Below are 16,292 nucleotides of genomic sequence, written 5' to 3' on the forward strand. Positions count from 1 at the left end.
AGAGTTAAGGACAGTTCATAGCCGCCATGTGGGTGCTGGGAATTGAACCTGGATCCTCTGCAAGAGCAGTCAGTGCTCTTAACCACTGAGCCATCTCTCCAGACCCTCATATTTATTTTTTATAAATTGCCTTTTTTTAAACAGAATCAGTGTCAACAGTTACCATGCACAAATATATTCACACAAGTAATTTTCAAAACTATTACACCAGAAAAAATAATTTTATTCCTTTTATGACCATGTCTAATAATACTACTCTACTAATTGTCAAAGTTTGTCATAAGAAATAGTTTAGCCTTCTAAAAAATGTATTTTCTCAGAAAGAGAAAATACATTTAGGTCACAGTTTTCCTTTACAGATTCTATATATTTTGGCTCATTCATGCCCTTGAGCTATAAAATAAGCCAAAAGACATTTCCAGAAGATTTAGATTCCTGTCCTCTCTACCACACTGGACACATAGTAGTAGTAGTTTGTAACATGCCTGGTTCATATCATGATATATTAGTAGACTTTGAAATCTCAGTACAAGAAAAAAGAACCTGAAATATTTCATTTGTAATTTTATAATGATTACATGCTAAACAGTAATGTTTTGTATATATTGGAATAAATTAAGCATGTTATTGAATTACTTTCACTTATTTCTTTTTATTATTCTTTTTTATTAGGTTTGGTAATTTATGGGTTTCAAGGAATTGGTTCATTTCACCTACACTGTTGAATTCATTTGCATATAAATGTTCATGGCAACACCTCATTGTCCCTTTAATGACTAAGGGTTTATAGTGACACCTATTTTCTGTCTAATACTGGTAATTTTTAAAAATTGTTTTTGGCTTATTTATTTTTATTTGTGTGTTTGAGTGTTTTGCCTGCACATATGTAAGGCATGCAATGCTTGCGAAGGTCAGAAGAGGGCATTAGATTCCCTGAAACTGGCATTCCAGATGGTTGTTAGCTGCCATGTGGGAGCTGGGATTCAAACCTGGATCCTCTGCAGGAACAGCCGGTGCTCTTAACTGATGAGCCATTTGTCCAGCCCCTAACATCACTAATTCTTGCCTTTTCTTTTTTCTTAGTCTGGCTAAAGGTTTATCTGTCTAATTGACCTTTTCACAGAACCAGCTTTTGGTTTCATTGATTTCTCTATTGTGCTTCTTTGTTTTCATTACATTGATCGCTGCTCTTTGTTTCCTTCATTCTGCTTGCTTTGGTTTTAGTTTGCTCTTATTTTTCTAGTCTTCTAAGCTTAGATCAAGTTAAAATACTTATTCTTTCCTATATAAGCATTTAGTGCTCTAAAATTTGTATGTGGCTACTCAACATTTGACATTATAAATGCAGCTTGCCCTCATGCTTTACATTATATATTTCTACTTATTACTGTTCTAAGAAGTGTAACACACTAGCAAAGCATTTTCTTTTCAACACATTAATAAAAATTTAATAGCCTATGAGACCATTGGACCGAAGAATCTCAGGCACTCAAAAAGCAGTCAGCAATTGCCTTGGGTAGTTTGGGTTTCTCTAGCTCCAATTATGGAAAAACTAAAGATGTGTTTTGAGTTGGCTTTTAAAGGATAAAAATATGTCCTGTGAAACTGAATCTGAGAGCTTCCAGTTCTTCAGCTCCCTGTCTACTCATGGGCTTTCTTTTCAGAGACTCCAATCACCACCTGTATGAAATGAGCTAATGAGGAGTCACCTTTCCTAACACCTCACCTCCCTGGCTTGAGTCAGTGCCTGAAGTTTGGCCACTGAAACTGCCCTCACTGGGCCTCTGACTTGAAAGTCAGGGCTTTACTTTGTTCACTGTGCCATGCCCCTCCCACCACTGTGTCTCTCCAGTAAGTAGGAAAGTCACAGGGAGGAAACAAATGAGATTCGCCCCCAAGTTTTGGGACCGTGGTACCTCTGTTCAGGGAAGTTCCCCTCTCCGAAAAGATTAGGCACTTGCACATGCCTCCACTGCCATTGGAGACGGCCTGGGCTGGGGCGGAGACACTGGACCCACAGAAAGCAAAGAACAAAGGCAAATGGTTGCCCTTCTTCTCTGTCCCTTGGATGTTCACTGTCCTGTTTGGGATGAGGTAGCTTTGTCGGGGGAGGGGTGTCCACATGATATATAATACATCAAGGTATCCATCCATCTTTGAAACCAAGCTGGGAAATATTGGAAAGGAATAAATGAAAACACATTTGGTGTCTTGTGGGATTTTGCTCTTTCCTAAACTAGCTGCTCTACTGTTCAAAGTTCTCAACAGAAGTATATTCCACCAGGGGATTGCAGAGACATTGGTGGGAACAGTATAGAGGGTGCTCCTTCTATCTTACTTGGAACCAATAAAGAGTCTAATTATAATAGAATTCGAATCTTATTGAAGCATATGATAGCACCAGGACTGAGGAATGCAGTGGTTTGGAAGATAAGCCTAACTGTTGAGTCACAGTTCACCTTAGTCTCCTGAAGACTAAGCTAGATGAACTTGTCATGTAAATGAGATAGCCAAGTCCTTCTAAAATCCCTTGAACTTTACAGATTTATACATTATGTATTTAAGGCAAAGCATATAGTTTAGAAAAGATGAATTTGGATTAAGGCTAATTAGGCAGGAGCTGTAGTGGACTTAAACAAAATTGAACAAAGAATTCCTTTATTCTTGATCAAGTGCAATGATACGGATGTCTTTTCCTGAACAGAAAGATCTGCCACCTTCTGGCTAAAATTTGAAAGGCACATTGCTACTCTAAGAGTACTCAGCTCAGCAGTATTGAAAATGGAGAGCGGAGTTGACAGGTCATGTTCTGCCACCTGGTTTCTGCACCATAAACACATTTCCATTTCCTGAACTGTTGGATCCACCCTGTCACTCCATCTCACAGATCAAGAGCTTTTTTGTCATCATCATATGAACTATGGGCTCCATTTTCCATGAAAAAATTTGGTTATAGGTGAAAGCTTTAAGAGAACTATTTTCTCAATAAATAATTTAAAAAGTTGGAGGTTGAAGGCTTAGGATCTCAAAAATGCTAGTTGTGCTGGAGAGTTGGATGAGTAGATGAAGTGTTTGCAGGGCAAGTCTGACAACCTGAATTCGGATCCCAGAGCCTATGCAAAAGCCAAATGCAATAATTTACACACCTCTAATCCCAGTGCTCCTACAAGAAGATGGGAAGTGGAGAAAGGAGAAACCCCAGAAGTTTGTGGGCCAGCTAGCCTGGCATACACAGCAGTGAATGGGAGATCAGTCTCAAATAAGGCTTGTAAGGACTGACACACAAAGTTGTCCTCTGACCTCCACATGGAAACTTTTTTTACCAAAAAAAATTTTTATTTATTATTTTTATTTTATGTGCATGTATGTATTGCCTGCATGTAGGTAAGTGCACCCGTGTCATGCAATGCCCGCGGAGGTCAGACGAGGCTGTCGGATCCCTTGGGACTGGAGTTACGGACAGTTGTTAGCTGCCATGTGGGTGCTAGGATTCGAACCTGAGTCTTCTGCAAGAACAGCCAGTGTTCTTAACTGCTGAGCCATCTTTCCAGCACCCACAGTCGAGAAACGGAACTGAATTTCTCTAAAATGAAAGCCAGTGTGGAAGTGCTAAGGACAGTGAAATGGCAATTCTGTCATGACTCACTTCTTGAAGGATGAATGAAGGAAACCATATCCAAATAGAAAATCTATTATAATGCTATATTGTTTGGTTTGTATCCTGCTACAGTTTCTGAAACAGGAGGGAAAGACTTATAACTCTATATACAAAGACACACAGAAAATATTATACGTATATGTGGAAGAATGACTGATTCTGCTGGGGAAGCTAGGAAGTATTGACAGAGAATAAGAAATGTCCTGGACATGAGAGTGAGTTTTCTAAGCACTGTAGACAAATCCATTGTCTTCTGCCTGTGATCGTCCATTCACGAGTGCTGCCATCATTGACCTCACCACCACTGGCATCCTCTTCTCCAGCTGCCTATTCTCATGTGATACACCACCCCAAATTTTAGTTGCCTAAAACAGTTACATATTTTGTCAAGTTTGGAAGGACTCAGTGAGGAAGGCTTTCTGTACTCCACACAGACAGGTTGAGAGGCAGGGATCAAAGGGCTAGAGAATCTCATCCCAAAGTGGCTCACTCATATGGCTGGCAGGTTGGTTAGCTCTTAGCTGGGCTATCAGCCAGGACTGCTGCCCTGTAACCTGGGTCTTTCTCTACTCAGGCCTCTATGGCACTACTAGACTTTCTCACAAGTAGAGTGTAAGTATGACACACCTAAATGATGACATATAAAAGCAGCCAGACTCTTGAAGCTTTATCTGTACTGTATTCTATTTGCCAAAGCAAGGAAAGGATTTGTCTAATCTGAAGAGAAGGGACACAGACCTTCATTCTCCTTTGGAAGATGGCCAAGTACTTGAAAGTATCTCTGTTTCACCATGAACTTCCTGTATATGAGGTCTTTCCAGAGTTCTTAAAGGGGTTGTCAGTATCTGCTGCAACTGGATCCTGCTCTCATCCTTGCAGAAATGAGGAGGATATCTCCCTTTCTTGCTGAATCAGTGTCATTTAGTATCTTACACACACACACACACACACACACACACACACACACACACACAGAGAGAGAGAGAGAGAGAGACAGAGACAGAGAGAGATAAGCGCTTTCAGTTTCTGTGTCTACAAAATTGTCTCCTTTTATAATTTTTGCACCTCTAAAACTCAGCTCATATCAACACTTCATCAGTAAGGGACATTATTTCTGCTTTAGAGAACTAAATCACAGTTATAAATCATAGACTCTCCAAAATCTCCTAAACCAACATTTTTCTATGGTTTGAATGTGTCCCCTCAAATTCATGTGCTAGAAACTTAAACCCTCATGCAACAGTCTTTGGAAGTGGGTCTTTTGGAAGAGGTAATGTCATGAGGTCTCTGCCCTCTGGATTAATGTCACTAAAGAGAGCATGAAAAAGAGACAGGCCCTTTTCTCACATGAAGATACTGTACTTTTCTCCTTTGGGGGATGTGGTAATAAGGTAACATCTTAGAAGCAGAGTTCAGGCCTTCCTCACCAACGGCACCTTAACCTTAGATTTTCCTGCCTCCAGAACTGTGAAAAATAAACTTCTGCTCTTTATAAATTACTCTGTGTGGTATTTTGCTATAGTAGCACAACTGAACTAAGACAATCTCTCACTTCTATTTATAAAGACTAGATTATCCATAGCACTCTCTAGAAATAATGAACAATATCAAATTTAGTCCCCATAGGTCACTCCATACTATTCACCAGAGCGGAACATCTAGTAAAGGAAACAACTTGGAGATGAGAAACTACTGAAACAGAGGAAGTCACCAGAAGTTTCAATGTTTCATAGTTGCAAGAATTTCTGATGGTTTTTAGTAGGGAAGTTTCTCCATTCTAAAACTTAAAGAAGTTCTCTAGAACTTCTGCATTGTTCTCAGCTTATCTCAGTGACCTTGTTCAAAATGAGGAGTGGAAAGGAAAGCAGATGTTTTCCATGAACAGAACGCTAAAGCACAAGTCTACTTGAGCTACAGATAACTCTGTGTTGAGTTTGGAAGATACCAGTTAACATCACCCATCTCCCTTAAATGTTCCATATCGATTGGGAAATAGACGTGATGACCAGGTATGGATCAAAATATGTACCCTTACTAATGGTAAAGATGGACTGGAAGGAAGGATTGATTTGTTCTTCTATTTTCCCCCCTAAAATCTAGTTCTTGGGACCTGCCTGCAGACAGAACAGGATTGGGGGCACAGCTGTCATAGCTGGGACTGTGGCCTGCATCTACCAGGTAGAGTCATCCAGTGAGGTCAGCACAAGCAGAGAGAAGGCACAGCTTGTAGCTCACAAGCACATTGGGCATCAGGGTCCCTGAATCCCTGTGGTGGCCACTCCTTTCCCCAAGTCTCATCAGCCAGCTCGATACTCTTCTTATTTCTGCTGGGAAAGAAAGTAGAAAGACGGGGGAAGCTTCCCTAATGCTTCTGAGAGAACCAAATTCCCAAATTTTGGGGTCTATTAGAGATCAGAGAAAGAGAAAATGGATCTCCTATAAAGAAATAAACATTTAGGGGTGAACCTTGCTACGATAGAGACGTGCAATAGGTGAGTCCTCTTCAGGCACCGATGAAAGGGTTCTGTCACATCAGAAAACACATGCTATAAAATTTCTCTAATGTGTAAATATAGACCAGTCAGATCACATAGCTTTAACATATATTTTAAACACTCTTATACAGTATGTGAAAAGCAATTTACAAAATGACAGAAATATTTGCCACTCACATATCTGATAAGGGATTAATATTTAGACTACATAAAGAATGCCTATGACTAAGCAATAAAAAATAAAACCATTTGCTTTCAAACTAGGCAAAGGCCTTAAATAGTTATTTCACCACAAAATAGATAACTTGTCCAAAGGGAAAAAAAAATCATTAAAAGATATGCAACATCATTCAGCATTAAGAAAATACACCAAAATCACAATGAGATGCCATTTTCTTACCCAGCAGAATAACTATAAATTAAAAGAATAAAAATTAGTGACTTTGGGTGGTATAAGGGTTGGCTTTACATGTCAACTGGCCACAACTTAGAATCATGCTGACAGGGAGCCTCAGCTGAGGAATTTTTCTATATCAGGGTGGCCTGTGGGCATGTCTGTGAGAATTACCTTGAATGCCTTAACTGATTCAGGAAGATCCACCCCCCAAATGTGGGCTGCACCTCCTGTAGCAGCCCAGATAGAAAAGGACACTGAAGAATGAAGATCATTGGCTTTTGCTCACTTGGCCTTCCCTCTCCTAGTTAATTTACCCTATTGCTGCTGCTGCTGATTGCTTTGCTGATATTAGAAACAGCTTTTCAAGGCTTCCGATGTGGACTGAGGACCAGTGGCTCTCCAGGAACTCTCCAGGCCTTTGGCACTAGATTAGACTACCGAAGCACTCAGCCTTGTGGACTGACTGAGCAACTCCCAGATTCTCTGCCTCTTAGATGTAAGACAGCCATTATTGCACTATTCCGACTGCTGGGGCATCCAGCCTCAAAGGACCAAGCAACTGCTAGGTTCTCAGCCTTTCAGGTGTAAGACAGCTGTTGTTGGACTATTTCCACTGTATTCATAAGCCTACTTAATAAATCCCACAGATAGACAGACAACAGACGACAGACAGACGGACAGATGGACGGACGGACAGATGGATGTTCATTCAATCAGTTATGTTCCTCTAGGGAACCCTGACTACTACAGGTGCTTTTAAATTGCCAGTAGACATGTAAGACGACATACCTACTAGAAAAAATATCTTAGTGTTTCCTTAAATTTAAGCAGAGAAATGCCATACAACCCAGCAATTGTGCTACTACATCTATACAAGAAAGAACTAAGATCAGGTGCCCAAGCACATACTTGTTATGCCAGTGTTCACTGCAGTACTGTTTACAAGAGCCAAAGAGTGGAGACCATCCAAGCATCCACAGACAGATGAATAAACAAAGTGCATTACAAGTTAAACATCCTTCATCCAAAAATCTGAAATCAAAAATATTCAGTTGGTAAAGTGCTTGCTGCACAAGCATGAGAACCCGAGTTCCATTTCCAGCACCCAGGCAAAACCCAGGCACAGTGACCATGCCCCAGTGCTTGGAGGCAGAAACAAATCTCAGGATCCTCTTTTCAGCTAACCTGGTCAAATCAATGAGTTCCAGGCTCAGTGAGAGATCCTGTCTCAAAAACTAATTTAGTAAATAGTGGAGGAAGACATCTGACATCAACCTCTAGCTTCCACGTGCACACAGACATTCATGTATGTGTGCCTGCATATATGTGTGCACATACCCACATGAACACATACATAAACACCAGAATACTCCAGAGTCTAAAACGTTTTGAGCACAGACATGACAGACAATACAAATGGAAAATTCTACCCCTGACCTCATGTCATAGGCTACAGTCAAAATGAAGAGCTACTAAAACCATTATCAAAAATCACTTTGATTCTATGTGCATAAGGTATATCTGAAACACAGATAAATTTTGTATATGTATATGTGGTCAATGCCTAAGAGATCTCATTATGCATATATAAATATTTCAAAATTCTAAAATCTAAAAATTAGAAACATTTCTTGTTCCAAGCACTTTAGAAAAGGGATAGCCAGTCATTACGATGCATTATCATTCATCATTCATTTATGCATTATTCATTATTCAAAAGATGTGAAATTCTAATATAAAAATAGACAAAAATATTGTATGTTAAGTAAAATAAACCAGACAATGAAACAAAAATATATGATTCTATTTATATAAAGTTCTTAGAACAGAAAAATTCATAGAGGGGGAAACAGATTAGGTTAGAAGTAGAGATAATAATGGGAGTTACTTTTAATAGATATAGAGTCTCTGTTGGGAATGATGACTTTTTTTGAAACTAGACAGTTGAGTATAAGTAATGCCACTGAACTGTATACTTCTAAGTAGTTAAGATGGCAAACTTTGTTATATATGTTTTAGTACAATAAAATGTAGTTTTAAATTCATTCTGAGTAAAAAAATTCTGAGTAAATTTTTTAATGCAAATCTGAGTGAACTGCAGCTTAAAGCAGCAATGCACATCATCCCTTGTTTAAGGTAAATTTTGTTATTTTTTTGTTTTTGTTTTTTGTTTCATTGTTTGTTTTGGTCTTTTTAAGACAGGGTCTTCCTGTAGCCACAACTGATCTGAACTCACTATGTAGACCAGGCTGATCTTGATCTCACAGACATCTGCCTGCCTCTGACTTCTGAACGCTGGGAATAAAGGCATGTAACACTTTGCCTAGCAAGGCAAGTCTTAATAAGGCCTTTAGCTTTACTACTAATGTATTTATAGCATTTATTTCTAGCTTAATAATCAGAAATGGGACAAATATAAGCCTCCATTGAGCCAGAGATTACATCTGAACCAGCGAACCAATGGCCATCAATGAGAATCAAATGAGAGGTGCAAGATTTACTCTGAAGGGTCACTCTTCAGTGAAGGCTAATGTCACATCTATAACACAGGCACCACTGCCCAAGAGTTTTTGTGGTTTACACAGTCCTAACTTCTTTGAACACTAGCAGTGCAGTTGAAAGATATGCTGAGAAGAGGAACATTCGCAGCAACATCTAGAAAGTTCCTCTGCCTCTTCCTTTCTGTCTTTTACCACCTTGTGCCTATCTGAGGGCATAATGTAATAGCAGCCATGGACAGATTGTCACCTGTTAAATCACTCACCTTCTTCTCTTTCCTGAATCCTTCTTTCTCATTAAAAATAATTTGAGCATGGTCTGGGAACCTAGATGCCTTTGGAAGTTAAGCCTTTTTCCACATGATTATGCTTTCATCACTGAAAACAAGGAAATATTTTTCCTCTGGATAGTCCACTGGGATGGTTAAGTACACAGCTGAAGGCAAAATAAGATCCCTTGGGATATAGACAGCATCAGCTGTCTTGTATTCCCCAAATTTTTCCCTCTAGTCTACATTATGAGGGTTGAGATACTTTTCAGTAGAAGGTAGAAAATAGCTTTTCTATTAAACATTCACATTACTCTGATATATTCATCATTAACGTAATAATTACGCCACTTTTCCTCTTAAAAGCAGCACACACTTCCATATAGCATTACATTTCTCTTCCCAAATTTTCTTTCTGGAAGTGTGAAGCTAACTGTTATTATCCTAATTTTTCAAGGCATGCCCTCATACTAGAGGTGATAAGTGTTATGATCAAATAAAAAAAAACTCAACTCTGACTCCTACACCCTCCCAAAACCCCCTCCAGAATATTCTTCTTCATAATTAGAATTTATTGCAGGACCCTACACACAGGGAAAGGACTGGAATCAACATTAAATATTAAATATTATTGGCTTCTTGAACTACTAACATTCCTTACCTTAGAACACCTCCTATTACAACTAACTTGAGCCAAGTAATTTTCTGCTACAGGTTAAGTTGTGATGGCCCTGGTAACATAATTAGTAAATTAGTTAAATTAGTGATCTACTCAGTCAAGTGATGGAATTTGCCATTTATTTTTTTTAAGTTGGCACATCTGAAACGTACTTCAGACTCCTTCATTACTTTCTTCTTTACAAACATTAAAAAAAATACCAGTAATGTTTGGAATATGGACCTACTGCTTAATGCATCTTGGGGCTGAGATGGCTAGGTTAAACAAAGTAAGCAGGTGAGTGGGGGAGAGTTTGAGAAATGAATATTAAAAGATTATGGCCAGAATCCTAGGTGAAGCCAAAATGCCTTTTTTTTTGGTCTTTTTGAGACAGGGTCTCCCTGTAGCCCCAGCTGTCCTGGAACTCACTATGGAGACCAGGCTGGCTTTGAACTCACAGAGATCCGCCTGCCTCTGCCTCCCAAGTACTGGGATTAAAGGTGTGTGCCACCATGCCCGGCCAAAATGCCTTTTTATTTGAAAGTTTTTTAGACCCATTTGCAAGGCCAGAGTCCCATGGTATTTAAATGGTAAGATCCAGTAAATATGAAGCTCTGATCTGTCCTCTCCCCTAATTATAACAGATTGTGAATAGAAGTTCCCAAAAGAATCTGCACCCTCAACTGAACCTTTGCCAGGCTGATAAACTGATTAGAATTTCAATGACTGCAGAGGTTGGAATGTTGCAGGTCCAGAGCCTAATTACGATTTCTCTTGGGCTATCTTTAGGCCTTTAAATACCCATTCTTTGCCTACTTCTGTGTTGAACTCAACATCCTGTGATGAACAGATAAAAACCTTTTGGAACGTATTAACTTACAAAATCCTAGTTTCTTAACAACTAAAAGACTAACAATGCCATTAGATGACATTTGAGGCCTATTAGTGGAGGTTTCAACCTGCTACTTAATATTTCCACCAATGGATTTGAAAAGTACCTTGGTTTATGACTTTGCTCTATTGCTATAAAAACTTTATCAAGCTGTTACCACATTGGTACCTGGAATTTGTCCCTGGGCCATGATCACTCATATGGCTCCAGAATAAACTATCTTTTATCCCCTTTGAGGTGAGAGCTACATTTTTCCATCGACTTTTGCATCAAGGTAAAAGCCTAAAATCCAAAAGATTGAAGTAGCTAGCCCACAGCCTGAAGTCGGTCATAAAAGAACCAGGTGTTTAGAATATAGACCCATAAGTGCCTTAGAAGACAGATTCTGTTAAATGGAAACCGCTTTCCTATCTTAGATCCAGGATAGCGTCCAGTAGAAAAGTGTGAGCACAGAAGCAAGAGCCATGTTGTTCCACCTAAGAAAGCATTCCTTCTGGCGTTGTCTTGAGATGAGGGAAGAAAAACTGTATCTGGAGAGACCCAATCTGTAGTGAGTCTCCTCACCATTCAGGATTCATCAGTGAACCAGACAATGCCAGGCAGCATGAGTTACAGTGGAACATGGAAAGGGATGTGGTTTTTAAGTCCAGATTAACGGATGGCAGGTGTTTAGAAAGGAGATGGGAACCCAGGGGACGAGGAGGACACAAACCTCAGGAATGAATTGGAAAAGCCAGTAAGTATTGAGTTTCTTCAGTTCATAGAATTAGAGATCCAAGAATTTATTGCAACTTTTTAAATAACAGGAAGACCTTATACTGTTAGTCAAATTACACTAATTTGGGACATAACTGAAGCTAAACATGGGTCTTTTGATTCTGGTTCAATGTTCTTTCACATTAGAATGGTGTTTGTTGTTGTTTGTCTCCCCAGTATACACAAGGCTTCCAGATAACCAGGGCTTGTCCCTTGAATAACAACTCAGATCCAGAGACCAGAGCAAGGAGCTGTCAAACAAGGGAGTAAATTTAGGATTCTAATGGATGTTTTTTTCTTCAGTACTAATTCTTTCTTCGCCTTAGTCAGATTTACGCAATTCGTTACCTTTACCATTGTCAATAAATTGGATGTAGGTGAGGTCTGCTTCTGAATAACAATCTAGTATAAATTTCAGCCTAGATGCACAAAGAAGTCGGTATTATTCAAGTCCTAAAATCACAGAACCACCTGGCATTTCAGGACTCTGAATCTTCACCAAATCTCTTTGATCTTAGCAAAGACCTCTGTTTGCCTGTGAGGCTTATGACTCAGAACGAGCTGTATCATACTGCTCTGTTGCAAAGAAGACACCTGTCATTGTCTTAAAAAGTTTAAGGATTTTTTTCTTTCAATTTGCATTCTGTAAGTTAAGTTCCAGAGCAAGTGCTGGAAGTTGGAAACTCATGGCGGGTGAGATCCTTCCTCCGTGGGAGAGGCACTGTCTGCTGTCCCTCTACTCCCTCCCCCTCTCTCATTGAGTCTGTTCTTATAGAGTGCACTACCTGAGTCTCGTGAGGTCTGCTCTCATGACATGTCTGCTAGCACCCAAAGGAGCCAGATATTAAATATCAAATAAAAGGCACTATGACAGGTTTCGGGGGATTTTGTACCAAACCTTACTAATTATGTGGCTGACCTTGACAATCCCAAATCAATGTTAATTTCACATTCTTAATTGACTACAATGAGCTGGGTCTGATTTTACTAACAATATTATCGAGTTTCAAGAACTCTCAATACTAAGCATAAAATCAGGTATTTTTCATGGTTTATCTAAATTATTCTTACCAGAAATCTCATTACAACAGAAAGGTTGGCTCCACTGTTGTGAGTTGACAGTGTAATTCATGGGATGGAAAGGTGATGCAATTCATTCTCACAGGGGCAGCCAGAGAAAATTTACTTATTTCTCTATTGTGAAAGTAAAGGACATCTCCAAATTTTCTAACACATTAGGTCAAGTTTTCAAAAAACACAACTTTCTTATTTTTTATTATGTATGTGTGTTATGTGTGTGCTCATAGAGGTCAGAAGATAACCTCTGGTGTCCTCTTCAGGAACACCATCCACCTCTTTTGAGAAAGGGTCTCTCACTGGCAGAGAGCTCAGCAATTGGTTATACTGTCTGTCTAACAAGCCCTAGAGTCCTCCTCTCTGCCTCCTCGGCGCTGGGATCACAAGCGTGCCTCCACACCTGGCATTTTTATAAGGGCTCCAGGGATCCAATTCGATCCTCATGCTTGCAAGACAAGCACATTACCAGCTGGCTAGCTCCCCAGTCCTTGTTTTTCCTTTTCTATGCTGATGTTTGCCCATAATAATGATTATGTTTTTCCATTATCTATCCACCATCATATTAAAATGGCCACAGCCAGAAACACCAGAGGAATCAAGAGGAAAGGTGTGAACAGCATCTTTCTTTTTTAACTTTGCCTCTGCTTCGCCTGAGATTCTTACCTTGAGCTTGGCCAAAAGAAGTTCATGGTCATGAAGCAGCTTTTTGGTTTCATTTTGACTGCTCCCAATTTCTAGAAGATTAGGCTGGGATTCAGCCAGTTGAAGTTGTACCCATTTGCCACACTAAAAATAAAAATGAATGAAATGAACTTCTAGTTCCTTTTATTCCTTCTTCCTCAACCTTCTTTTCATTTTTTACTTTAAAATTTCCAAGTATAGTAAAAACTTCTTCTTTCTACAGAAATGGGCCTACCATGTTAAAACATAACCAATTTAATAACAAATCCATGCCCTATTTTCTTTTAGTCATAGAATAAATTCTTCTTTCTTGGAATGTAATTAAATTCCCAAATGGGAAACATGTGCATTAGATGATGTATTATTGAATATTACAAAGTTACAGAAGAAATTCACATAATTGTGATCTACAAAAAAAACTATGAAATTTATGAAATTTCACATGGATAAAGTAGGATGGGAACTTTACCATCCAGAACTTCACCACCAGACCAGACCCAGGCATTTCTCATCCATCAGGATGATGTCTGCCCTCTGAGGAGCTTCAAGCGTGTTTAATATGGAGACAACATTAGAGTAAGGGAGCTGAGGGAGAACAGTCTGAGAAACAGAATCCAGCTGAAAAGAGTTCCCAGTGTAATATTAAATTTTTTAAATTTTTTCTTTGTACCTCTGATTCTCCAAATAGGTTATTCCCTAAGCCTGCTGATTCAGTCTATGCTAAGAGTGTTTCACGTTTGAGGAAAAGAAATGTTAAATTTTTTTTTAAGTCATGGATTTGCATCTTTTCCCTCCCTCCTAGACTCTTTTGTTCTCAAAGCATCATTAAATCACATGTGGGTGATGAACTCTTACTGCCGCAGCCTGGGGAAGTCAAGCTCACTTGGGTCTTGCTTATGCAGGTGGTGGTCTCCTAACACTGGCAACTGAGCCTTGGGAGGAACCTTAGGCTCTGTGCTTCCGTAGTGAATCACTTTGCTCCGTGTGAAGTTCTGTTTTCCTCTTTGAATCTTCATACTATTGTAAAATTTGCTGCAATTCAATTAAACAGGCCTCTTGTTTTTGCTCTAGCAGAAGGCCAGAAAAAAAACAAAAAACAAAAAACATTCAATTAAGCCAGGTATTCACCTTGTTTAGGTGGTAAGTAGTGGAAAGTCCAAGCTTATGCTTCAGAAGATCTTGCAGGATGTTTTCAAAGGGAACAAAATCATGTGTGTGTTCTGCAACCTAAAGATGTGTGGCCATCTTTGCAAATTGCTGGACGTAAAACATGCAGTTAAGCCCCCAAGTGGCTGCAGCTTCTTGTTATAAAGAGCTTGAGTCATCTGTGGCAGGGTCTCCATCCCCCTCTACAATGGGAGAAGCATTTTAGTGCTGCCTTTACCACGTGAAAACCAGTCCTGCTAGGCACATGCAGGAGCCTCTTAGTGTTTCCAGCACTCTACCACGCTCAGGACAGTGCGGCTCTCGAACCTGCCTCCTCCCACCTCTATCACATCCACTCAAAAGACACAGGTATTGCCCTGGCCCACCGGACTCCAGATGGCATTCTGTCATCTTGAACATCTGTCATACGTGCCATGCCTTTAACAACCAAACGAAAGTAATACCAAACTTTGTTTTATTAAGCTGCTGTAGATACTTCCTAGGAAGAAAAGTGAACTGGCAGTTAACTTGCTGAAACTGAGAAGTTTCTCTTCGTTGCTGATTTAAGTGATCAAGAGCCCTTGCTATTAGCTGCTCTGTGCTGTGTCCCATGAACTTGTGCATTATCCTTCAGGGTTCTCGCGCGACAAAAGGTTCCCAGCCACACAGAGAAAAGAAATCTGTTAGCTTACCTTTACAACGGCTATCACGATCTTGGAGTCCCCAGCCTGCACAGCGACAGAGCTGACCGTCGTGGTGGAAGCCCTCACACCCGGACTTGCTTTGCAGGACATGGTGCTTTAGAACCAGGGTTTACACCTTGGGCAGCCTGGGTAGAGCTGCGCGTCTGCTGTTCATGTCAGAAGGCAGCCACACGGCTACGAGGACTCATTCAGGCAAAGCTCCATGTTCGCACTGATTACTTGGCCAAAAGGAAAGAACAGGAAGTTAAAAATAGACAATCCCATTGAGCTTATCATAAGAGCAAAAGGAGCTAACCGCCAGCAGAGCCACACCCCTAGTTTGGTAACACGAAGTGCCTGTTATTTTTGCCATTATCTGAGACATGAAGGACAGCTTCAAGCTCTGCCTATCAGCTGATGTTTGATAGCAAATGGAAAAAAAAAAATTACATCCTGACAACCCAAATTAGTTTTGCCATTGAAACTAAACAGTTCTAACTGTGGACTTTGAAACCAGAAAGTCTCTGACCTGGATATCAGTCTTTTCCAGATGCAAAAAAAACCCACTGAAAACGAACTTTTTAAAAAAGTTCTGGTATTTGTTTGGGGGTTAAGTCATAAAACAGCTCAAAATATTTTTAGAATAATCTGTTTTTCTAAAACTTATTGGACTTTGCCAAATGAAGTTTGTGGGATGGTCACATTTTCTCAGAACCTCATGCTTCTTAGGGACACTTTAAAGATATTTCAATCAGCATATGTTCTCAGTATTTCTTTATGACAGTTTCTGAACTGCATTTTTAAATTCAACTAGCAACCAGCTGTTTAAAAGCTAAGCACTTTGCTCTTCCTTTTTAACTGCAGCAAGAAATGCATTTTTGTTTTGGTTGTTTGACGGTAAACACTATGAAAAATTCACTATTTTTTTTTTTTTTTTTAGGTTAACACTGTACTTCAGGCTTCCTCGAGCTTGGCTTTTATTCCCCATCTCTACTCAGAGCAGGAAAATTGCAACCAGCTTCAAATCAGAGGGAAGGATCAGCAGATTAATCCTATTGCTAGAAACTCTGCATGTGTCAGAA

The 16,292-nt window shown here is 39.6% G+C and overlaps 1 protein-coding gene across 3 annotated transcripts in view; it reads right to left on the minus strand.

The window, feature by feature from the left end:
• Ccdc141 (coiled-coil domain containing 141) overlaps positions 1-15,443 on the minus strand; it is a 207,432-nt gene extending 191,989 nt beyond the window's left edge. For all 3 annotated transcript variants that reach the window (XM_017794928.2, XM_008855352.3, XM_017794927.2), the window contains exons 1-2: positions 15,220-15,443; positions 13,364-13,486 (exon numbers count right to left, since the gene is read on the minus strand). In XM_017794928.2, the coding sequence (XP_017650417.1) occupies positions 13,364-13,486; positions 15,220-15,321 (225 nt within the window). In that variant the 5' untranslated portion in view covers positions 15,322-15,443. The remainder of the gene's footprint in view (positions 1-13,363; positions 13,487-15,219) is intronic.
• Positions 15,444-16,292: the final 849 nt, after the last annotated feature.

Source organism: Nannospalax galili, unplaced genomic scaffold, assembly GCF_000622305.1.
Source record: "Nannospalax galili isolate Female #2095 unplaced genomic scaffold, S.galili_v1.0 scaffold346, whole genome shotgun sequence".
Lineage (NCBI taxonomy): Eukaryota > Metazoa > Chordata > Mammalia > Rodentia > Spalacidae > Nannospalax > Nannospalax galili.